Here is a 24,778-nt window from a genome sequence, read left to right as displayed (position 1 = left end):
CCGGGTTGCACAGAGATGCAGGCATAGCACACACAGCCTCAGGGGCGCCGCTGGCCCCAGACCCCCACCAAATGTCACGGAGCCACCGCACAGGCGAGTCCCTTTGCGTGGACCAAAGGGTGGCCTGCACCACTGAGACCCCCAGCACGAAGAGCCGTGCGGGCCGGGTCCCGCTCCGCGAAGACTAACCAGCACCCCTGCTGCTGTGTCTGCGACATGACCTCCCTTCCTCATCCCTCCGTGGACACACCTTGCCTACGCAGCGAATGGCGCGGCGTGATGGGGGGCATGGTCTGGGGTGTGGGCACGGAGCGTCCCGTGGGGCCCCAGAGACCCTCCCGGAGAGGCCGTCCCTGGAGAGCCACACAGGGGGCAGCGGCTCGTGGTTCTCTGCGTGGGGACTGAAGTCTGGGGTTTTACACCATTTACAGTCTTGATATAAGAATAGGAGTGTAAAGATTGTGGGAGGGGTGACACAGTGCCTCGGAGGGGTCCTTTCCCTGGTGAGGGCTAGCCACTGGGGCGGGAAAGAGATGTAATGCACATAAATAAGAAAAACGGCCATTTCAGTTTGAAATGAGCAAATTGCAGTTTCTAAAAGAACGAAGCAGGGCATCGTCTGTACAGCAAACGGCAGCCACCCCTGGGCAGAGTGCGCCTCCTTCCCTGGCTGTCGAGTCCCGGACCGGTGCCACGTCGGTGGGTCTGGGCAGAAGGCCAGCGGGGAGGGCCTGGGGCCGATCGGCTGGCGGGCCTGACCCGGAGGGGCGTATGGCCTTCCCTGAGCGCAGGCACGCCTTTGTTTCGTTCAAGTGGAAGGGGGTGCGTACGCTTCCACGTGTCAGGTGGGGGGGGGTCCTCGGGCCTTGTAACTGTCACCTGTTCGTGAACCGCTCCCAAAGCCAGCATCACTGACCACTGACCACGACAAAATGCATTTCCTTTTCCTGTCACCCGGCAGCCAGGCCCTGCCACTGTCCTTCTGGGTGCCAACCTGTCCCTGGTCGTGCCACCCCCGCGTGCGGCTGCAGGGACAGCCCTCCAGGCCTTGCGTCGCCTTGAGACACCCCCTCTTCTAGCATCCTATCCCTCTCTTGCAGGACAAAGAACGACTCCACGGGATTTCTATTGGCTAAAGATGACAAATTAAAAAAGTAAAATGACCACGTTCCAGCCAGAGCCTTCTTATGACCCTGCTCTGCTCAGGAGAGTCTCACCAAATGTGCACGTCTCCTTCTCCTGGGAACGTCCTCCTTCTTATCTATTAACATAAGGGATAGATAATGTGTCCTTACAGCCCAGACTTCCACGAGGACCACATGGAAAGAGGACGGTCTGGAGGCACCCCCTGGGGGTTTACCCCGTGGGCGGGCCTGGTTGGACTCGGACGGCCGTGCGCCCTCGAGCACAGCACCGACTCTCACGGTGCCCACGCAGGTTTGCACGGTCATCAGTGCACCGAGGCGGATGCAGTGCTAGGTGGGAGGAGGAGCTTTCCCGTGAGGATACAGTTAGACGGGGTCTGCACACACTCTGCTCACGTGACCTAATGCATCAAGTCCCAGCACGGACTCTTCATGTCCACTCTCCCACTAGGACAGTAAGTAGTGTCTACACAGCCAGCATTGCCGCTGTGGGGTTTAATCTGAGGACAGGGGTTTACAATCCAGTGGGAAGATAGGCCGTTTACCCGTGAAACTGCAGGGGCGAGACCCAGAGCTGCATGGGGGCGAGAACAGCTGCCCGGTTCTGCACGGGCGCCATCGTGAAGTCAGGAGGAGGGCTGCTGAGTGCGGGCCGGGCTGCGTCAGTGAGGACCAAGTGTCGAGACGTTGTGGGGCAGCTGGACTGTGGGGCGGCCCAGCAGCAGGGGTGGGGAGGAGGGCGGGCGTTCTGGGGAGCGCCGGCTGGGGGCAGGGGTGAGGAGGGAACTGGGCGGCCACCTGAGCAGTTCCGGGAGCCGTTGCTGGAGGGGGCCTGGCCGGGGGCCGGGATGACAGATGGGAGGTTGACCTCCTCAGGGTGGCCCTGAGTTTGGGGAGCAGAGAGGAAGTTCAAAGCCCATCATGAAGTGTTTAGCTTGGAGAGTTTGGAGGTTGGGGATGACAGAAAGGGAGGCTCATGTGGGGAGCCCTTGGGGCCTCTGGGAACTTGCGAGTCTAGACAAAGCTCGGGGTAGTGATGTATCGCCTGGAGACATGTGTGGAGATGTCTTACACTGGGTCTGGCAGCTGTTTCTGCCTGGGAATGTCCGCCTTCTTATCTATTAACATACGGGGTAGATAATGTGTCCTTACAGTGGACACATTGTCCAGTCCAGAAGGACTGGACAATAGTCTAGGTTTTACAGGCCCCATGGTCTCTGGCACAACCACTTGGCTCTGCCATTGTGTGAAACCAGTCACTGACCAAATGGAGGCAGGCGGCTGGGGTCCATGTGGCTTTACCGATGGACACTGAAATCTGAACTTCACATGATTTTTACATGTCACAAACTCTTCTTTTTTATCCAACAACTTCAACACATCAGAGCCGTTCTTAGGTCACTGTAACCAACAGGCTGGGGGAGATGCTGGTGCGCAGGGAGACGGCAAGGCCAACATACATATTTGGGAACCTCTGTCCTTTCCTGCCTTCCCTCATTCACTGCCCTGGCACGTGGACTTCCATATCTTACAGGAGAGTGCCTCAAGCTCCTCAGCATGGTGGGTGACGCACAGCCATCTCCTCACCTGTCCCACAGGTGCCCGTCCCTGCTCTCAGGCACCTCTCCAGGCCACAGGTCTTTCCTACCAACACATGGATCTTCTACCTTTGCATAATTTCTACTCAAGCTCACGATAAAGCCATTTTGATAAAGCTCCTGCTAATTCCTCCAGAATGAATTCCTTGCTTCACTGTCTGCATGAGAGCATGTCTCACTGTCTTCCGTTTGTTCTCCAACTCTGCCTGAAAGCTTGTCCTCCAGAGGGAAAGAAGAGATAGATGATACATGATAGATAGACAGCCAAGTGGTTGGTTGGGTGGATGCATGGATGAACAGATAGATGGATGGATGGATGGATGAATAGGTGGATGGGTGGATGGGTGGAGGGATGGATGGATGGATGAATGGGTGGATGGGTGGATGGGTAGATGGGTGGATGGGTAGATGGGTGGATGAGTGGATGGATGGATGGAAGGATGGATAGATGGATGGATGGGTGGATAGGTGGATGGGTGGATGGATGGATGGGCAGATGGATGGGTAGATGGATGGATGAATGGGTGGATGGGCAAGTGGATGGGTGGGTGGATGGATGAATGGGTGGATGGGTGGATGGGTGGATGGGTGGATGAGTGGATGGATGGATGATGGATGGATTGATGGATGGATAGATGGATGGATGGATGGCTGGATGGATGAATAGGTGGATGGGTGGATGCGCAGATGGATGGGTGAATGGATAGATGAATGGGTGGATGGGTGGATGGGCGGATGGGCAGATGGATGGGTGGATGGATGGATGAATGAGTGGATGGGTGAATGGGAGGATGGGCAGATGGGTAGATGGGTGGATGAGTGGATGGATGGATGCACAGATGGAGGGATACATAGATGGATGAATGGATAGATGGGTCATTGGATGGATTTCCGGATAGACAGACAGACAGAAAGATAGCAACTAGCCAGTGTCTGGAAGGATGCATGCAGGTAAAACAATGTGTGTCGAGTGTTTTTTTTTTTTTTTTAAATTTTTATTTTTATTTATGATAGTCACACACACAGAGAGAGAGAGGCAGAGACACAGGCAGAGGGAGAAGCAGGCTCCATGCTGGGAGCCCGACATGGGATTCGATCCCGGGTCTCCAGGATCGCGCCCTGGGCCAAAGGCAGGCGCCAAACCGCTGCGCCACCCAGGGATCCCTCGAGTGTTTTTTTCAGCACAGGTGGTGGGATCTAAGGTGTGATATCCAAAGACTGGGGAGAAAGGTCCTATTTTTCTATCCTGTTGGGCATCTCCATGGCCCTTCCCCTTGTTCCCAAGTGTAATGCTTCCCCCTACAGTAGGCTCATTCCACCCTTACTCTTTAGGAGCAATGACCCAGCTCTCTGCATCTGCAGCAAGCCATGAGGAGGACATTCCTGTAGGGTGACCAGAGACCGCAATTACTCTGTGGTGTCTCCTGCCTGTTGCCTGCTTCAGAGACGGCTCTCAGTTTACATCCTACCAAGGAAACTGACCTGGCCGCTCTCATCCTTACTGGGAACTTTCTTTAATGTTTAAAAAGTCTGTCAGATGAATCTAGTGTGAAAGAAATGGAGTCATTGATGCTCCTCTCAGTAGGTTATGGTAAAAAGCTGCCTTTCTTTCCCTGCCCCCTCTCCCTTTTTCTGGTTTCTTAAAGGCCTAATATTGTTCCATATTCCGGGTTCCTTCGGGGCCAGTTGAAGAACTTGGCTCAGGTAAGGTTTCCGACAACAGGTATTTTCTGGGTGGGTAAGAATGAATGCCAGTAATTAAAAGTTTGTCCAGCTCTTTAGAGCTGTCAGCTGATCTCACAACAGCTCCATGGGGTCCAAAGGATGGGAATTGTTACTACCACTCTGTTCTTGGGGAAACGAACACACGGAAAGATTAATCTGCCAAATATCACACAGCTCCTAAATGGCAGAGCTGAGAATAGACCCTTGTAGGTTTGACTTCTTATCCACCAAAGGGTGTTGTAAGCAGGAAAATGTGCCCTACTGGTTATGACCTCACCCAAAATCCAACCATATGACGAGGCCAAGGAAATCAGGCCACAGAACAAGAGCAGCAAACAGTTGTGGGAAGACCAACATCTAGTGGAACTCCTCTCCAGATCACTGTGAAATATTGCTGAATTGGAAATGGTAGAAGCGTAATTCTTAATTATGTGAATTCAATTTTTCTGATCCTTCGTTTGCAATCAAATGGATAAAGTTATAGCAAACTGTAAATCGGAAAATCATTATGATAAAATAAAACAAAAAAAAATTATTTTCTGTTATACCCTAAGCCACTCTCTTTTTTTCCACTTACATTTTTGTTCCTCTATATTAAGAATTGACACACACGAGGATAATCAATATACGATACATTGAAGATATACTAAATTTCACCCACTATACATATTAATTGTCATTAAGGCAAAGAATAACTCACATAACTCAGAAACATGTGCAACGACTCACATTGAATCGTAAAGAGGTTTTGGAGCCCCCCAAGCATTCGATTTAAACAAATATTTTTTGTTTGCTGTGATTTTAATTACACATCTTTTTCAGAGAGGAACTAAAAGATCTTTAAAGGCCCATCTCCTTGTCTCTGCTACAGAACACCCAGATAAGACCTAAGAATCATCAAAACATGTACAACCCACATCCCAGTCAGGAAAATTTGCCCACTCAGCCCATATATCCTAGAATTTGAATCAGAAATGTGGTTAGATAAGCATGTGACATCAGAGAAATGCAGTCATCCCTTCCGCGTTCAACGACTTACCATGTTAGCGCAGGGAAGCCGTGGGGGCTAGCTCGAATCATTGGCAGAGGACCCGGGACCCACGAGGGGAAGCAAGCTACCCCCTGAGAAGCAGGTGGTTTTTATTGGTTCTACCTGCTTTTTGTTTTTGGTGGATGCACGGTAGCTAGGTCATAAAAGGAGGCCCTGCCCGGCCCCACTCCCCACGGGGAAACAGGCCAGGGCCGGCATCTGCCGGGAGAAGGCCTGGTGACACCAGCAGAAGTTTCTGCTCTTGGGTGCACCTTAGAATCACCAGTCACTTAGAGAATGTCACCATAGAGGCAGCCCCCCACCCCCACCCTCCCCCAGGGATTTCAATTTAACTGGTTCAGGGTGCAGCCTGGGCATGAGGATGCTTAACGTCTCCCCAGATGTATCTAATGTGCATCCAAGATCGAGAACTCCGAGGGAATGCAGGGTTTCCCAAAAGGGCCAAGAACTCCGGGTGCTCCCTCTGGCGGTCCCAGGTTGATGGGTGCTGGGCCCTCGTCTACAGGAAGTGCAAGGACACCTCCGAGGCAACATCGGGAAGGAAGCAGGTGAGCCGACGGCTCTCTGCACATTCTGAAAGCGGCCAGAACGTGCTGCTTTGGAAACACTGAGGGGCGGGCATCTTCCTCCCTCCTGCAGGCGGGGCTCACCCAGGCCCGAGAGCACACGAGCGTGCCCCCGCCTGGGGTCGGCTTTCTGGGGCACCCGTCAAGTGACCACCTGCTCGACCGGTTTGTAGGAAACGGATACACACAACAACAACATTATTAACGGCAAGCGTGACTCTCACGTAGAAGAGTGTGCACCTCCTACCATCATATCCTTTGGGGGATATATCCCTGGTTTGCACCTTGGGAGCTATGGCCCGCTTGCCATAAGTATGGCTGTCGTAAGTGTTGTACTCAAACGAGGTCTTGGAATACTTCTCCAGCTCTTTGGCCAGGTTGGAGCGAGGCGTGGTCGTGGGGACGTTGTTTCTGTAGCCGTAGTGAGGGATCTCGAGCTGCTTTACAAAACACATTGGCCTGTGAACAAACAAGAAACAATCGGCAGCTTGCTCTCTCGTGGCTGCAGCTAAGACGCGGTGCGCGTGGAGGTGAGGGCTTGCGGCTCAAATCCACCCGCCCCAGAACGACCGCGTGTGCTGGGATGACGCGGCACCAAACAGGCTGTCTGCCTGAGCCTGACGGCCGAAAGGCACAGTTAAGAAGAAAATAAGATATTTTGCTTTTTCTCTTATTTCTTTTTCTGTTTGAAGCCCTGGCTGGCTGGGTGGGACTCGGGCGGTGTGAGGACGGGAAGGACCTTGCATCCACGCGTTCTTTTCACACCGGTTCAGAGAGTAAGAGTTACAACACAGGGCGTGAGCCAATAAGACATTTGCCTTAAAAAAAAATTAAAAAAAAAATTTAAAAAAGGGACGCCTGGGTGGCTCAGCAGTTGAGCTTCTGTCTTCAGCTCAGAGCATGATCTCAGGGTCCTGGGATCGAGTCCCGCATCGGGCTCCCTGCATGGAGCCTGCTTCTCCCTTGGCCTCTGTCTCTGCCTCTCTCTGTGTCTCTCATGAATAAATACATATTTAATTTAAAATAATTTTTAAAAAAGGAAGAAATGTAGAAAACCTCTTAGGGACATGGGCTGACCCAAAATGAGATGAATGGTTCATGGCTGGACGTGACAATGGAACGCATGAGATGTTTACCGGGTAGTCACCCAGCTGTCCAGACTTGGGAATAAAGTCTTGACACGGAGGAGCGCTCGGTTACTGCTCAGTCCTCAATAGTCTACCTTGTTTTGTGTGTCCACCCAGTTGTGCGTAACGTGGGAGAGAGTGTGAAACTATTTTGGGAAATGACCGTAGACTTACAGACACGCTGAGAGGAGGGGCTACCTCTGCTCTTCACCCAGCTTCCCCTCGTGCTAACACCTTTATCAGATCACCGACACCTTTATTTTGATTTCATTAACGCAGCCTATTCTTGTCAAATCAATGAAATACTGCGGTGACCGGGTGGACGCCCCTTAGGCATTGTGGGTAATGTGGGGGCACATAAGGGAACCAAACCCTTGCCTTGAGTTTCTGGGCAGCATGCAGAGTGTGATGCTGTTTTAAGGGTCCAGGTGTAGGGTGTGCTGTACAGGTTAAGATCCAGGGAAAGGAGCCACAGAGGTCAAAGTTGAGGAGCAGGGGCGCCAACAGCATCCCCGGGGCCTGCGGGACCTGGCAGCCTGGGACCAGTTGGGGGGTCGGCTCTGTGCAGCGGGCAAGGCTGTGGGAGGCACGGTCCCCGAGCAGTCGGAGATCAGGACCAGCTCTGAAGGAGCGGGGCTGGAGCAGAGGCAGGGGTGACAGGGGTCCCCGGTGTCCAACTGAGGCTGTGATGGGGGTCCACTCCCTGCGGCCAGGGGCGGGAGAACTGGAACGGAATTGGAAGCCTTGAGGTCTCCCAGTTGGGCACTCGGCTGGAAGGTGTTTCAGCTCTTCAACGAGTGCGGCTCTAAAGCAGTTCTCTCTTCCTCCCTCCGGGCCTCCCTCCGGCCCCACGGAGACCAGGTCCTCCCATCCCGGGACATGGGTGCTCAGGAGCATGGGACAGCCCCGGAGGCCAGGCCGCGGTTGCTGCGGGTCCCTCCTGCCCGTCCCGCCCGCCCCGCCAGAGGCACGGTGTTGGCAGATGCACCACTTCGGCGCACACTCGTCGTCCGTCTATCCTTTGCTGTGGTTTTCCGAGACTTCGGCCCGTGGAAAGGGCCCTGTGGCCACGAAGCCACAGAAATAAGGTAAAAAAAACAAAGGCCGTTGCTTCAGGCTCCATATCAGAGGGAGGCCCGTGTCTGGGCGAGGTGGGGTCTGCCACAGGGACGCATCCATGCTCAGCCTGCCGGGAGGGTCCCCAGGAGGTGCAGGCCAGGCTCCCCTCTGGCCCCGGGTGGCGTCTGCGGAGGGGACGGCCGTGCCCAGCTCCAGCGGCTCCCTAGCTCCCCTCGGATCTGGGGTCAGCCCCATGCCTGCGGGGAGGATGGAGCCCCAGGGGAGGCTTCTCGCCCCGTAACTAAGTGGGGTGGGGGCCGCGGGCCGTGGGGGGCGTGTTATGCGGCTAGCTCCCACGCCGAGACACCCAGAAGAGCACCCACCGGCATTTGGTGAGGCTTTATCTCTAAATAGGAGTTATAAATGGTTTTTATTTTCTTATTTTGGCCTACTTAAGTATTTCTCATTTTCCATGAAGATTTTTACTTTTCAGAGCCCCTGGGGGGGGGGTTCAGCTCAGGGGGTTGAGCATCTGCCTTCCGCTCAGGTCACGATCCCGGGGTCCTGGGTCGAGTCCTGCATTGGGCTCCCTGCTCAGCGGGGACCTGCTTTTCCCTCTGTCCCTGCTCCTGCTCACACACAGTTTATCTCTTTCTCTCAGATAAAGAACTAAAATTTTTTAAAAGAGAGATTTTAACTTTTCTTTCTTTTTTTTTTTTTTAAAGATTTTATTTATTTATTCATGAGAGACACACAGAGAGAGGCAGAGCCACAGGCAGAGGGAGAAGCAGGTTCCCTGCAGGGAGCCCAACGCAGGACTCGATCCCAGGACCCCGGGGTCACGCCCTGGGCGGAAGGTGGCGCTAAACCGCTGAGCCCCCCGGGCTGCCCAAGATCCAATTAACTTTTCTATTGAGGGACAAGAGGGTCTGTACCGACTGGGGTAAAATCTTTTCAGAAAGCTTTAAATAATGCACAACAGAACCACGCAGGTGTTCCTGACACTTAAACAGTGCTTTTTCCCAAGTGATTTATCCTAAAGGCATAAGGAAAGCAAACTTGCGTGCGTGCGTGCCCTCAGCGCTCCCGCTGTAACCCCGAAGCTTGGAACCCACCCAACGCCTCTGGGTGGGAGCCGGCCTCCCGCGCCCGGGCACCTGCTCCCCGCTGCGGCCGGAGGGAGACCATGCAGGACGCGGGGCGTGCCTGTGCCACGGTCTCCGCTGACGAGTCTGGACTGAGGGCCGCGCGGCCCCCGGGGTTCGAAGGGAGTGAGTGGAAAGAAGAGCTGCTGGCGGGATCCGGGACTGGGGCTTCTCCCTCCGCCCTTCCCAAGAATCTCCCTTTCTGAACCTGAGACAGTGGGTTGGGCCAGGTGATCTGCGAGGTCCTTCTGTTCAGGGAAGTCCCCGAGCCGCTGCCCTGCGTGCGGCTCCCGTGGGTCGGATGGGGGCGGTGATGCTTTGCCCACGCCCCTCATGGTGTCTGGGGCCCCGGAGGGGAGAAGCGCCTAGGCCCCCGGGTGCAGCCGGCACCACGCCCTGTCCTCCACTCGAGGAAGGGTCACCCCGGGCAGCGTATTGCGGCGCAGAGCTCCCCGCCCTCGAGTGTTCAGAGAATCACGAAACATTTTCCAGGCCAGAGAGAAAACCAGGAACACGTTTCCACGTGTCTCATTTAACACCTTACAGGCGGCGGACACAGTGGGGGAGTGGCCCCCGGGGGGCTCCCTTAGCCGCTCGGCGACCACCTGTGGCCCCGCCACCTGGCCAGACCATCTGCCTTGCCCAGGGCCCCGGGGCCGCCTACACTCAGGTGTTCCCAGACGACATGCTCGCGTTTGGTACCTTAGCACGCGGTCTGAGGCCTGGTTGGACTTGGACACGTCGCAGCTCTGGTGCTTCTCTTGGGCCTTTGCCAGTTTCTCTGCAGCAGCAATAGGGCATCCAGAGAGGCTGCAGGCACAGAAAGGGGGTTAGTGGCCATCCGCGGGGGCTCTGCGCCCCCTTCGCCCCTCCGGACTCTCCCTCGGGAGGCTCGAGAAGACCCTGCCGCAGCTCCCCACGCCTGCCGAGGGCTTTCCTGGGGGGTGGACAGGGCGGGGGGGTGAGCATGGGTGCACCGTGAGGGTTTCCTCTTGGTCTCCAGCCATCAACGCTCAAGGCCACGCCAAGCATAGCTCACACTCAGCCCCAACTGGGGGTAGCGAGCCAGACTCGGCGTCGCTCAAGAGGACACGGGCTCCATTCCAGGCTATCTCTGGAGAGGAGGACAGCCGCCCGGGCAGGCTGAGATCCCCCAAAGCCCAAGAACAGCAGCTCGCCGGGGGGCGCCGGGAGCTCTCGGCTGACCCTGTGAGGGCCGCTGACCATAGCGCTTTGGCCGGTTGTGGTGCGTCTCCTTGTGAGTTTAACACTAGGCCCCCACTTTACCCGGCGGGCAGGCAAAAACCAAGGTGGAACTCATAACGGTTTCCTTCACTTAAAGTTCTACGTGAGCTTGTGAGGCTGAAAGCAGGGACACATTGGAACAGAATCTCTCTGGCGGTTGATAAAGAGGAATTTGATAAGGATCTGAGCATGAGGAGCAACTTAGTAGAGGTCAGAATAGGAAAGGAAAGGGCTGGAATTTGTCCAGAACAAGAGTGTGGTCCCGAGCGCGCCTATGGACCCGGCTCACGGCCGCGCACTTGCACTCCCGGCATCTGCTCCCACTTGGCTGGTGTCCACGCTGCTGGCTGGGGCTTCGGCAGGGATTCAGGGGCCCCTAGCCGGTCACACACCATCGAGGGCTCGTGCTTGTGAGCCCTCCGTGCACGGTGCACACAGCACGGCTCCTCCCCACCCTGGGGAACCGAGTGCACCCTGGGGAACCGAGCGCGCCCTGCGGGTGGCTGCCGCTCCGCCTTGGGTATCATGCCCCGGGGGCGCCTTGGAGGGCACTGGGCACCGGTGGTGGGACCAGGGAAGAGTCCGCTCTGCAGGAAGGGGGCCTGGGATTTGCCTTCCCCACGCGCTGTCTTCCCCCACGAGCTCCCTCCCCGCAAGCGCCCTGTCCCCTGGGGCAGGAAGGGGAGGTGTGCAGGGGTGTGGCTGTCGGGGACGGCCCCCACGAGCTCCCCATGAACACCCTGTCCCCGGGGCAGGGAGGGGAGGTGTGCAGGGGTGTGGCTGTCGGGGACCGTCCCTGCAGCGTCTGGGGGCACAGGAGCGCGTTGCTTACCTTCTGTGAGAGTTCCTGTTGCTATTTACATGCCCTCGCCCTGTGCAGCCCGGAGTGGGACACTTGAGGACATTCTCATGCATGGCAAGAACTTGACAAGGAGAGGCAGAGAAGACAGCCCAGCATTAAAACACAGAAATGGTCCGAGTACAAGAATATCAATCACTCTAACGAAGGAGGGTTAGTTTACGACGGACAGGCCTACACACGTCTGTGATGGGCATGGTCGGGAAAACACACGTAGGAAGAAGGTCGCGTCCACCTCGGTGGCATGCAAAGCGGGGCGCGCCGGGTGGGGGCTGCGGAGTGGGGCTCGGTCGCCCGGCTCCACTCGGGGCAGGGGAGCGGGGCCTCCCTACATCTCCCCCAGGTTGGCACTGGCTAGCGGGCGGCCGTGTACCAGCACGGACATCGGGCCTGGGGACACCTGCCTGTGCTCCGGGCGCACCCGGTGCGATGAAGCCACGGGGTCCTGGGGAATGGAGACCCCCCCAACCTGGTTTTTAAATAAAACGAATTAAACAATGACTTTTCATCCGGGAATCAGGTATCTTACTATCCTGCCAACGGGACGAGCTAGAACAGCGACTGTTGCGTGGCCTTCACCCCGTGAGGTCGGCAGGGGGACGCCCCAGGGCCGGGCGCCGCAGCCAGAGGGGTGGGCGGCCTGTCACCCGCGGCGGTCGTGGGCCTGGACATTTCGCGTGTCCGTCAGCGGCTGCTGCTCTGGGGGAACAGGTGCCGGTGGGAAGCCAGGAGGACCGAGCCCAGCACTGGCCCCGCACGACTGTGTGCACCGTAGCAGCACCCGGGGTTCACCTCACAGGAGGCCGGGAAAAGCGAAGTCTGCCCGCTGGGGGTGTATCTCTACGGTTCTGCTCCTCTAGAACCATCTCCCTCTTCCCTGGAGGCTGCACGCTGTCCCCTCGGGCGCCGTGCTCCCTCCTGACCAGGTCCTTACGGAGCGAGTGCTTCTGGCTTCACCTTTACAGTTTCGTGCTCCCGTGTCATCCTGACGTGTGTCCATCACTCGGTCAGCACCGATGGACGAGGGTGAGCGGCCTTGGCTCTGTGTGTCGGGGGCCGGCTGGGGGGCGTCAGGAGGCCTCCTTCCCGGGCCCCCGCCCTGGGCCCTGCCTGCTTGCTGCCCATCGCCCCTGAGGCCTCGCCACCCTCCCCTCCCCCCCCGGGGCCTGCGCTCCTCCCTCCGGGCTCCCGCTTCACCTCCGTCACCCATCCTCCCGTCGGGGCCTCGCGGAAACCCTCCCCGCAACACAGCTTCCTCTCAAATCAGCGCATCTTTCCTTCCCGGGGACGCTACACTTTCCAAAACCTGGTCTTCTCCGTAGAGAGAGCGGAGCCTTGCACACTCCCCGCCGCGTGGAGACGCGGACTCCCTCTTGCCATCTGGGAGCCGCACCTGCGCTCGGGGTCTGCCTCGGCCCCGCGGTCCTCAGGCCACCGCTGCACCTGCCGCTCATCCTTCCCACCCTCCCTTCTCTGCGCCTGAGCCTCAGTGGCAGTGACCTCGGCCGCCCGTCCCCTCCGACCACCTTCTCAGGCCTCCCCACGTGGGCCGGACCTTTCCAGAACCACCGTGCTCTCCTGCGTCCCTTTGCTCCCTCTTCCTCAGCCTCATGTTCTATATGCTCATGCCCCAAACTCCTGTTTTTGGCTCCTGTTCATTCTTGCCTCGTGCCTCCTGTCTGGACAACCTCATCCTTGGATCCCGTGAGTCCTGGCTGGAAATCAGGTCCCGAGAGCTGCCCCATCCCCGACCCCACCCAGACCCTGGAGCCTCCCCCAAGCCCGCAGGAGCACCACGCTGCACTTCCAGCCACCCGGAGAGCCCAAGCCACCGTGTCTTCTAAGGTGGGGCCCATTTCTCCAACACTATGTCTGTTGGTGGAGAGTGTCCTTGTGTCGGCCTGGCGGGCGTCCTGGGGTCACCTCCAAGCCCTCCGTCACCCATCCTCCCGCCTGCCCATGTCTGCAGTGTGTCCTGACCTCGTCCCAGACTGTCCATCCCTGGCCCCGGCCTCTGTCACCCCTGGTGTCCAGCCGTCTGACCAGCCCGGGCCCCTCCCTGTCCCTCAGGACCTGCTCAGGTGCCACCCCGTGGAGCCGGTGTGTCCTCGGGGAGCCGGACCGGCTGGGGAGCCCCTAGCCTTGTGGTCACCTGCTGTGTTGAGCGCCCGGCCCGTTCTCGGCTGCCGAGGGCCAGAACCACCGGACGGCGAGCCCTCTGCTTCTAGCTCAGCATGCTACAGACTGCCTTCGACGGGCCAGAAACGGTGACTGGGGGAGGCTGGCCCAGAAAAAAATGGGAAAAAATCTAAGCCTAAAAGGAAGACCTGCATCTGAGGAGTCTAATTGTTTTTGTCCTTTTAAATTCCTAGGGTCTCTGAAGAGCTGTATGGTGTGTATTTGGAAGCGGCTTTCTGCTGGAGCTCGGCAAGGGGCTCCCCGGCTGGGTGTGGAGCGTTCCCCCCACCCCGGGACCAAGGAGAGCCTGGGTCCGACCCCGGGCCCAGGGGCCCCATGCAGCTGCGCGGAGCACAGCCCCATTCCTTCCACATTCAGACTTTCCCTGCGAAAATAAGGAGTCGGGGGCATTTCCCAGCCCAGGGAAGGAGCTGGGTGTCTACTCGGGAGGCGGAAACATGCGCCTTGGAGAAGGACTGCCAAGGCAGCGGTGCCCTCAGAGGTCAGAGGCGGGCTCTCGGGGGGCCGGGAGGGCCGAGGGGGCCAGGGCCCAGCCCGACAGGCCTGGGGCCGGGGCACAGAGCCAGGCCCTCTGCGCGCAGGCGGGAGGGGACCCTGGCAGCCGGGGCCTCAGGCCTGGGCCTGCTCCCCGCTGGGCAGGTCGGTGCCGGCTCGCGTTGCTCTGAAGACACCGAGGGCCTTCAGCTGGCCGGGCACCGAGCTCACCCGGGAAGGGGGGCGAGGGCGGGCTCGCTGGGGAGTGAGGGAGGCCGCGCGCTGGCGCTCAGCCACGGAAGCTGCTGCGTTCAGACCATGCTGGCTCCCTGCTCATGTAACACACGGGCACGGCCTTGCACTCGAGTGGCTTCCTTCCCGGCTCTGCACGTTTGTTCGCCGGGCACTTATCAGAAATACGGGCTTCTCGTGCTCAAGAGCCGCTCAGAAACCTGGAGGCATAAAGCTTCTATCGCCCCTGGAAATGTTCCGCTGAAGCTGTTTCTGAGCCTCAGGGGCCGCTAGGAACCTCTCTTTGTTCGGACAGATTTGCACCTCGAGAATTCCGAAGTGAGCCATTTTGGCGGGACCCCCCTCAAAGACTCCTCCAAAGGGTCACCGGGCCCCCCTGACACGGCCCGGCCAAGCTATTGCACTTCGCCTGCTGGAAACGGTGTCTCCGCTCATGAGGGAAACCCTGGACATACCTGAGGCTCAACATAGGACCCTAGACTCATCTCGTCATTTCTGAAAGGTGCCTTTTCCCCTGAGCAATCAATACTAACGGTTTTTGAGTAGCCGGCTCACTTCCTGTGCTGAGAGGAGGGCAAACAAAAGAGGTTTCAGAAATGATGCGTCATTCCGGTCCCAGAATGAGTTCAGCTGTGCTCAGAATCAGCTGGATGGTCTCAGAACATTGGCTGATTAAAAAGACCCGCCCGAGTTCAACGTCCTCACCTAAGGTCTTGTTGCGTGGAAATGTGGGGACAGCCGTGACACGGAACAGACCTCACAAGCAAAATGCAATAAAATGCAACTCTCCGTACTGGCTCGTCCGTACAGAAGTCTCCATAACCGGGCAAGAGGAGGCTCAAGCTCCTGTCCCTCGGGGGGTCATGGGAGCTCAGCTCCGCACGGGCCGTCCCGAGACTATCTGAATTCTCTTGGGTGACTTGTGAGAGGCGAGGGGGCTGGCGATGTGCCTGGGGCCCCCCCGGCCCGTCCGCGAGGGACAGCGCCAGGGGCAGGGTGGACCGCCGTCCTGGGCCATCTAGCGATAGGGACAGCTCGTCCTGGCTGAGGTGCCCGTCAGGACAGGAGGGGGAGGAGACGGGGTTCGAGGTGGAGCTGCACTGACATGGGATGACAGGCACGTGGGTGACACAGACAGGGCCGTGGGCGTGCGCGCCCCCACGGGCATTGGCGGAACACGGACTTACTTTCCGGAGGGACCCTATCTTTGTGCGGGCATCCAGATAGACTGCGGTGATGTGGGTAAAGCCCGGTTACGTGGCCAGTTCCATCACACCCCGGGGTGGGACACTTGCTCTCTTTCTTTTCTGCTCTCGAGGGATCTAAAAGCGACAACAGGTGTCAAGAGAATGAAATTTTTTTTCTTTTTCTTTTTTCTTTTTTACCCATCGAAGACAAATGTGATTCATTAACAACCTGAAGAGACCTTGATAAATAAAGAAAATCAGCAGGTGTCAGGGGTGAGAGGCTGTGACATTGACTTGCGTAGGTACCTCTTGGGTTTTGGGGTAGGCTTTTTTCTTTTTTTTTGACCTTACACGGTGTCATCGCGAATCATAAAATATTTTATGTTCTTTGCTGGTGGAAAAAAATGAAAAAAAAAAAAAAAAAGAGAGAGACTATCCCTACCTTCGTTCCTGATCGTTTTCCCGTGTGTTACATGACAAGCTGTGTTGCTCAAAGAAATCAACATAAAGAATGATGACACAGTGACCTTCTAAGAGAGCAAGCCTCTCGGTGATCCCCCCCACCCCCGCGTGCCGCTCTGTTACATCCCACGGGGAGCACAGCGTCCCCCGTGCACTCTGCAGGGCCGCGTCTGTCCCGCTGGGCGCCGTAACTGTTTACGGCATTAGGTGCAAAGTTTTAGCGCTGCTGGAGTTTGGCATCTTGCGACACCGCTCCACAGCACACCGACCCGGAGATTCTCTGCAACAAGCTGAACTCTTAGAAGGCACTGTAAGCAAATGAACCAGAATGGTGGGATCCCACCCGACAGGGGAGATGGGCAATAAAACAAAAATGTTTCAGAAGCTGCTGGAGCAACCATTTGTCTTGATTTCTTCATCTGTACTCGGAACCAGAGGAAGGATCTTAGGATGCTGTGCATGCATAAACAAAATCAGGAGGTGATGGTTTTATACAGCCCTGCTGGCGCTCTGCACCGCCGGTCGAGGGAGGAGCAGAGCAGACCACGGGTCGAACGTGAATGCCAGATGCCAGAGATGCAACGCTATTGCTAGGAAAGTTATTTCTCTAATCCAGAATTGACCACGCTTCGTCAATGTGCAGAAAACAGCTCCAGAAGATATTTCTAAGGGAAAGCTCAGACCAGGTTGTCATCTAAGGCTGCAAAACGTCGTTTTTGAGCCAGTTTTTGAAAACCAGCAGCACAGATCGTCCACAGATGGTGACTGTGGTGGTTTGGTGCAGGGAGAGTGCGGTTAACAGTTTCCTTAGGGGCGTAACACTTTCCTATCAATGTCTCATTAACCAGGCCAATCGAGACAGCGAGGAAATGTAGGTTTGGTTCAAGTTTTATGACCTCGTATGGACTTTCTTCCTAAGTCATGCATGCGACCTTGAAGGAGACAAAGGGCTCACGGGAAGAAATAAACAATTTTATGTTTATGTAAAAAAACCTCACCCTCCTTTCTGTTTTTAGCTAGCATTTTATTCTGGGTAATAAATACATCTTTCAGGTCGTGGGTCTGTAAACCAGTGCGGTGCTGGAGGGGCATGCCCTGGACACGGCCGCCAGCGACTCGCTGCCCTCACGGAAGGTCAGAGTCTCCAAAGACGACCTGATACCATGTCGTGGCTTCGGTTTCTAAATATCTTACTGGAGCTTCCCCTACACATGCGATCAAAAAACCTAGCATTTTATTGCCTTTTACTTAGTTTCATAATAATGTTAGTATGACTTAATTAATGTAAATATGAAATAGTAAGTGCACAGTAATAGTTTCAGAGGAAAATATTCATTATTAAAGATCATAAGCTAAATGTAAATAGCATGTAAAGGTAAAAGCCTACATTGTGACCATTATTCATCCTTAAGTGACTCTTTTTCATTAGCACACTTACAATTTCCTAACGAATTTCATTAGGTCTCAGATTTCCAAAGTGTTCTGAAGTTCAGTGCAGATCTGTATAGAATTAAGTGCTCAAACAATTTCAGTTTTTGGAGGACACAAGGGTATAATCTCCTCTCGATGCCGCTCGCCTCCGCCATCCCCTCCCCTCGCATGCTGATTTCCAGAAATCCCAGTTGAAGGTAAACATTCAAGCAAACACAAAACAACCAAGCAAGCAAACAGACCAGTAATTCAACTGAGAACCCTGCGAGAACGTCTAGAAAAAAAAAAAAAATCGTGCGCTGGATTTAGCTTGCTCCCTTTCCTCCCTTTCAAGTGGATGCTTGAGGAGAAGAAAGACAGAGGAGTTTCATGATGAACTTACTTTGTTTTAGCTCAAGATTTTGGAAAAGATTGCTCATTTATAATTTAAATCATTTCAAGGAGATCGTGTATAAACGAGAACTGGTGCAATAAGGCAACAACGAAGCTGGAAATAAAGACTGTTGGTAAGCTATGCGGTCGTAGGAATTGTCCGTTGGCCGTGTTGGTAAAATGTCATATCATGTATATTTTTAGTAAGGAGGGCATTAATTTCCTTGGCCCACTCTGGTGTCTCTGCTTGGTTTTATTTAATCGGTTCTGAACGTACCTACGGATATCCTGAGAAAAGACCTGGGAACGGAGTGGAACACACGCACGGAATGGGAGAGCTTGGCTCAGAGGAAGGAATCTACAGAAACAGGTAGAGTCAGGGGTCAATGCTTCTGACTCATCGGGAAGATCCATACCCCAACCCTTCCCCCGTTTCAGGGAAAAGCACATCTCAGGTTTTACTGTTTGTTCCCACCTCAGCCCCATCTGTTGAAGGGAAGCAAGCAGTTTGAATTCCATTTCTTGCAAAAAAAAAATAAAAAATAAAAAAATAAAATAACAATGACAAAGCAAAATGAGTAAGGGTCTACAGAAAGCTGCTGGGTTTAAGGGAACCACAGAAGCCAAAGAAGCCAGGGCGACATGGAATCTGCGATGCCCCGTGAGCCCACACGTTCCCGAGGTTCGTTGCCGCATCCCTTGCTGCCAGCTCCACCATGAAACCCGCTCTACCGACTTCTGACACGTGAGGCCTCAGTCCAACTGAGCCGCCCCGTGAGAAAGGACACTACTTTCTTCCTACAAGTGTCTGGTTCCTATGAGTCTCAAACATCCAGCTCAAACGTCCTGGTGGGTTGCACTATGGTTGTGCACACACATGCTGCTTCACGGTCTTACTGCACCCAGAGCAAGCTGACGCTCGGCTGGGCTAGCGCCTGTCCCCTTTCCTCAGATGCCGCACCCCCTGGAAGGTCCCCCTTCGCCTCCCGAACTGAAACGGTGGTCAGCGCTCAAGCACCTGCCGCGTCGAGAACCCGACGGGCCTCTGGCTAAGGTTTGTCTCCAGCTGGGCTTCGGTTAGAGCGATGCCACAGGAGCGATGCACATGTACATTGAGAGGAGACTACACACCTAGGTCACAACGGGAGAAACTGGTTCTCTGATCATTTGAGGTTTCCATAGCAACTGATTTTCAAGCCAAATTCCTGAACCTCAGCATCAGATCCACAGTGAGGAAACCCAGTCTTTGCAAGGAATAGAACACAAGGTAAGACAGAGGATGTGCTTTGTTACTAACGTGGAAGGGTTTAAGGAATTACCAGCTTCCTTTTTGAAATGGCTTCTGACTTTAGGTCTTGTAACCGAGATGCCCACAGTCTCGAGGCTCCTCGTGGGGTTAAGTCATAACCAGCTCGTATCACAAGTGGACACGGTTCTTATTGCAAACACAGGGCCAGTCATCCATTCATGTCTAAACACTCCGTAGATGCACTGACTCTGTGTTTGCTTTATGTAGGAAGATGCGTGAAAATATGGGCCTGTAGAGCTCATAAATGAAAATCTGCTGAAACTATCGTGTTGGGTGGTTTTTGAGTATTTCGCCATAAAGTAGGCGCCATAACCGTTTCCACAGAATGGAATGGAATCAGTGAGCGGGAATGAACATCCTGAAGGAATAACTATCGATCTCAGCTCAGGACACACCACGCCTTGCATAGCAAACGGCTCCCATTACTCACTATCTTAAGATAATTAATGTGCAGTCACTGCCCTTCTCTTACGTTATAGGTCATTCTGTTTCTGTTCGATTTCTATGAGGGCATGTTTTCTATGGGGGGGGAGGTGTTTCATCAATAAGTGTCACTTGGTTGATAATTTTATAAATCATGATGCCACCTACCCGTTCCGATACATAAAATACATGTCTCATCCCTGATTGGCTACTCATTGCATGAGCCCTCGCCACTCCACATAGACTCTGCTTCGTGTGTAAGAACGCAGGCTCACGCTAACGTTTCCTATCACGCGCTGTGTTTGCGCGCTAGCCCTGTCTTTCCAAGGCAAGCCTCTCCCGCTGAAACGTGTCACTCATCTGCTCTGATGGGACATTGGGCTGCTTTGTGCATCTCCCAGACAAATATTTTATTCGCTCTTCAGAAACACAATCACAAAATGTAATTCTGTAATCAGCTCTAAAGAGATGGGCATCAGTGATAAGACTTAGCGTGATGCACACTTCCTTTGTGGAGCATCATTGGCATCTTTCACCCTAGCTCCTGTTTTCATGAGGCAACTTACGTTAGGTAGAAATATTACCTTTACCATAGTATGGCTTTTTGACATGGCTGTCACTGGACTTAGGCTTCCTCTCCTCCCCGGGAAGCTGTCTTGGCGACTGCTCCTCGTACGACCGCACATTGTCCCGCCTTCCGGCCTCCATCGCCATCTTGTCCCTCATGGCCTTCGCTCTCTCTGTTTCCAAAGCAATGGCTTTCTCCAAGAGGGTCAGGTTTCCCTTGGTCATGTCAAACACCTCCTCAGACCTGTCCGAGTTCACGGAGGTGGTGTCGTCGTCTCGTTCGTGATACCCATCCTCCTTTGCACAGCTGGAGAAAGTTCTAGACCTGGGGCTCAGTTGCTCCTCGAGCCGCATCAGGTTCATCATGTCGGAGTAATTCCTGTCCGGCGTCCTCCCCGCGAAGTCGTCCTCTTGCCGGACGTGCTGGCGGATGTTCATGTTCTGCTGCTGGCTCCTGTCCTGCGGGTTGGTCTCGCTCAGTTTCCGAGCCAGGTCGAAGCACTGGTTCCGCAGGCACTCCAGGCTGCTCAGACACACCTCCTCGTCGCTCTCCTCCACCATTTTGTCCATGAGCCCGTTGTTCATGGGCTTGCCCAGCATCACGTAGTTCATGTTCCTGCTGTCCTGCTGCGACAGGGAGTCTGCGTACGCTCTGTCGTTGAGGTTTTCCGCGAGCACCACCCCGTGTCCCTGGGCCAGCAGCTTCAGGGAGTCCACCGTCTCTCTCACCACGTCGCTGTCCAGGTCCAGGCTCAGCTCGCTCTTGCGGCCCAGCGCCTCGTTCCGATCGCTGCCGTCCTCCAGGCTCGTGGAGGTGTTGCTGTTCATCTCCGACTCCGTTCTGGCCCGGTAGGCCGCGTCCTCGGCGATCTTGCCGAGGTTCAGCAAGGACTTGGCCACCAGCTCATCGTAATTATCGTACTCCTCGTTGTTGTTGTCGTCCTTCTCCGTGTCTTGCATTATTCGAGAATTGTGACAGCTCATTTGATGGTCTTCTGCAAAGAAGATAAAAAAAAAAAGGGACAAAAAAGAAAAGAAAAGGAAAAAGTGGCTAGAACTTGAAGTTTAGTGGCAACAGCATGGAAAGCAAGTCAATGGCACGTCAAAACCCTGCTCACTGCGTACTGGAGACGAAGCCCCGCGTGTGGCGGGGCTGGAGCTGTGCCACCGAGGGCACGGATTGCGCTACAGCCGGGGGCCCGCGGGAAGCCCTTGCTAGGAACTTTCCATTTCCTTAATTATTCTTAAAATGAGCCAGTCTATGTGATATGTGTAATTCTAAAATATGAATTTTTCATTCTAAATTTTACGAGTGACTTTTATCTTTTATTGGCTTTATTTATTTGCAGCCCAAGCAGATGCGTGATAATTACACTCATCGTATTACCAGGCTTTCTAAGAGTTCATGAACTTGACTCGTTACCGACTCTTAGACAGATGTTCGCAGCAATTGCTTTTAAATTGTTTGTTTTCACAGTGATGCTCAGGAACCACAGTGGAAGGCCTCGGGCTCTGGCAGTGGCGCCGCCACCTACGCTGGGCGTTGGGTGTCAGGAGCGCACGTGTGGACTGAATGATGCTATTTCGAATGTTCTATCTTATAGACAGTGTGTCACGGTCCACGGAGAGGCAACAGGAATGTGCGGCCAAAGTTTAGAAACTACATCTAATTAACGGTGGTTCCCACATTCGTATCTCAGGTTTGAAAGGGCGGGAGGGACGGGGGTGCGCTTGCCCCGGGGGAGCCCAGAAAGCTCCGGGGCGCGTGCGGTCAGCGGCGCGCCTGGGACCCGGACGCTGCGGCCTTTACCGTGACCGCGGCACCCCGGGTTTGCCCGCCTCCCCGCGTCAGGAGCTGCGCTGCTGGGAACACCGTCCGGACGAGCACTACGTCCAGTCTCCAAAAACGTGTCGGACAACTTGCTAAAACAACACCAGGTTAAAAAAATTATATAAAACTCCTGTTTTTCACCCAAAATGTATTCTAACACTCAAGGAATATCTGGGACGTGCATGTCTGTCCCCCGTGCTGCAGGGTCGCGAGCACGGGTGCTTCCAATGCAGGACTGACGGGCGGGCTCCGGGAGCTCCCCTCCCCCAGCCCTCAGACTGGCTGCAGGGAACCCCACGCCGCCGTCACACCCACCTTCTGTCTCTGTGATTAAAAAAAACCAAAACACAAAACAGAACAAAGGAGAATCGCTCCAGTTCAGCAACGTGCTGGAGGAAGGAGGTGCACCGATTAGCACTAAGTACCTGTTCCCTCACGGCTGAGCTGGGGTGTCCCCGGGGCCTCCGTTATGACGTCATGCTGATCCCTCCGAGGAGACTTCGGCCGGGCACCGACACATCAGTGACGATGTTCTGCTGGCCCACAGAGCAAATCAACAGCTTTTAAACATCTAACGCGTCTTTCTAAGCATCGGCAAGTCAAGTTTCCCATATGTTAGTCATAGAGCGTCGCCCTTTGTCTACAGCACATCGGGTCTGTTTTCTGGATAATCCCTATCAATCCCTTTCTTTAGCATAAAGGATACACGTGTTCCCGAGGAGCGGCAAGGGGAGAGACACCCGACCCCGGGAGCACAACCAGGGACCGGCTGGACGCTTCTGACTGGCATGCCCGCCGCCCCCTTGGTGCAGGGCTCCAGGTCCCGGACGCCGACGGCAATCCTGTCCTGGTGGATGCATGCACATGTAAAAGTCACATTCTCCTCTCCACGTACACACTGTGGCTTCTGTATCCACGGGCTGTGAGCGGCGGCGCGGCTCCTGGGCAGCCAGCCTGGCCCCTGCCGCACCGAGTGGGGCTCTGAGGCCACCCCGCTGTGCCCGCCAAGACCCAGCCGTGATGCGAATCAATACATACGCTTGAAACCACGGAAGCACGAGCACCATCTTGGGGCATTTACCAAGATGAGTCAAAGAAGAAAACATGTCAGGCAACGTGTATTATTTTTATGATTTTCTCTTAACTTCCTGTTGTGAGACGCGCCTTAGCATCCTGAAGGATGTAGGAAGGAGGAGACGGATGGAGGCGCGAACGGGAAACAGAGGCCTGTGTCACCCCTTGGTGACAAACCGTGGGAGAGGCTCAACCGTGGGAGAGGCTGCACGGGGACCGTGGCTGTGACCCGCACCTCATGGAGGTGAACACCTCCCGCCACGTTTAGGTTTAGTTGACTTCTGTTAATTCTCCACCCTCTGAATCCTAGGGTTGCCTTCAGTTCCTTGGTCCCAAGTAGGAAAGGTCTTTGCTGTTACAGCCCCTGTGCCCCCTACGCCTCGCCCTCCTGGTAACCGGGCACCTGTTCCTCTCTCACTTGATCCCTGAGCTATGTACCCCCACAGAGGCGAGACAGCCATTGTCCAGGAGCCTGCAACCTCACCCCACGCATGGGGCGGGGGGGGGGGGGGGGACGGGACGGCCATGGTACACAAGCCTGCAGCCTTGCCCCACACATGGGGTGGGGGGACGGCCATGGTGCATGAGCCTGTAGCCTTGTCCCACACACCACGCACCGGGGGGGGGGGGGGGCAGGACAGCCACAGCGCAAGAGCCTTCAGCTTTGCACGAGCCTGCAGCCTTGCCCCATGCATGGGGAGGATGGGATGGCCATGGTGCACAAGCCTGCAGCCCCGTCCCATGTACCACGCACCAGGGTGGGGGGACGGCCATGGTGCAGGAGACTGCAACCTCTCCCCATGCACGGGGGAGACAGGATGGCCATGGTGCAAGAGCCTGCAGCTTTGCACAAGCCTGCAGCCTTGCCCCATGCATGGAGAGGATGGGATGGGCATGGTACACGAGGCTGCAGCCTTGTCCCACACACCACACACGGGGGAGGGGGTGGGGGAGAACGGGACGGCCACGGTGCAGGGGCCTGCAGCCTTGCCCCATGCACGGGGAGGATGGGATGGGCATGGTACATGAGCCTGCAGCCTCGTCCCATGCACCACACACGGGGGTGTGTGGGGGGAATGGGACGACCATGGCACAGGGGCCTACAGCAAGCACCACCGCCTCCAAGGTGCCCTCCAGCTCTGGGTCGTGATAGTGGGCTTCACAAGAGCAGATGCACCGCACCGCGGTCACAGACATGTCAGAGCAAAGATCAACGGGGTACTTGAGAACACGAGCCGGTCAGGTGACTCGTCCACTGCTCACTAGTGTGTGGAGCTGGGGGCACCGCAGGCCTGACCCCTCTGGCGAGCTTCTACGGGAAGCGCGAGGAAGCTCCGTGGAAAGACCCCACACGGTGAAGGCGGTCTGCACGTGGTGGCCAGGCTTCCTGTGGACGCAGCGCCCCCAGAGCAGGAGCCAGGGGAAGCGGGCCTCTCTGGGAACAGGCCGGGGAACTGTGTTCGCGTGGGGCTACGCGGATGGCGGCACGGCGTGGCTCTTCCTCCCCATTTGGCGTCGTGTGCGGCTGCATGACCGCCATCCGTGCGGGTGGGGGTGGCAGTAGACGGTGCCAACTGCCAGGACTGCTTGCAGGTTATTGGGGTTTCTCAGTTCCTGGCATCTGGCCACCTGGAAACGTCCGTGACATAGTCAGCTGTTCTGACGTGGGCGGTGGGC

At 55.6% G+C, this 24,778-nt stretch overlaps 1 protein-coding gene across 29 annotated transcripts in view; it reads right to left on the bottom strand.

Moving 5' to 3' along the window:
- The window catches only part of MYT1L (myelin transcription factor 1 like), a 404,915-nt gene that overhangs the window by 68,241 nt on the left and 311,896 nt on the right, over positions 1-24,778 (bottom strand). For 22 of the 29 annotated variants that reach the window (XM_077844273.1, XM_077844291.1, XM_077844284.1 and 19 more), the window contains 5 exons: positions 20,214-21,191; positions 15,633-15,767; positions 11,494-11,584; positions 10,119-10,226; positions 6,333-6,544 (listed from right to left, as the gene is read on the bottom strand). In XM_077844273.1, coding sequence (XP_077700399.1) covers positions 6,333-6,544; positions 10,119-10,226; positions 11,494-11,584; positions 15,633-15,767; positions 20,214-21,191 — 1,524 coding nt within the window. The remainder of the gene's footprint in view (positions 1-6,332; positions 6,545-10,118; positions 10,227-11,493; positions 11,585-15,632; positions 15,768-20,213; positions 21,192-24,778) is intronic. The other 7 variants (XM_077844295.1, XM_077844300.1, XM_077844303.1 and 4 more) reach the window with 3 other exon arrangements.

The sequence above is a fragment of the Canis aureus genome, chromosome 12, assembly GCF_053574225.1.
Source record: "Canis aureus isolate CA01 chromosome 12, VMU_Caureus_v.1.0, whole genome shotgun sequence".
Taxonomy (NCBI): Eukaryota; Metazoa; Chordata; class Mammalia; order Carnivora; family Canidae; genus Canis; species Canis aureus.
Note: the sequence above shows the minus strand (reverse complement) of the source record. Positions and strands in the feature narration are given on the sequence as shown.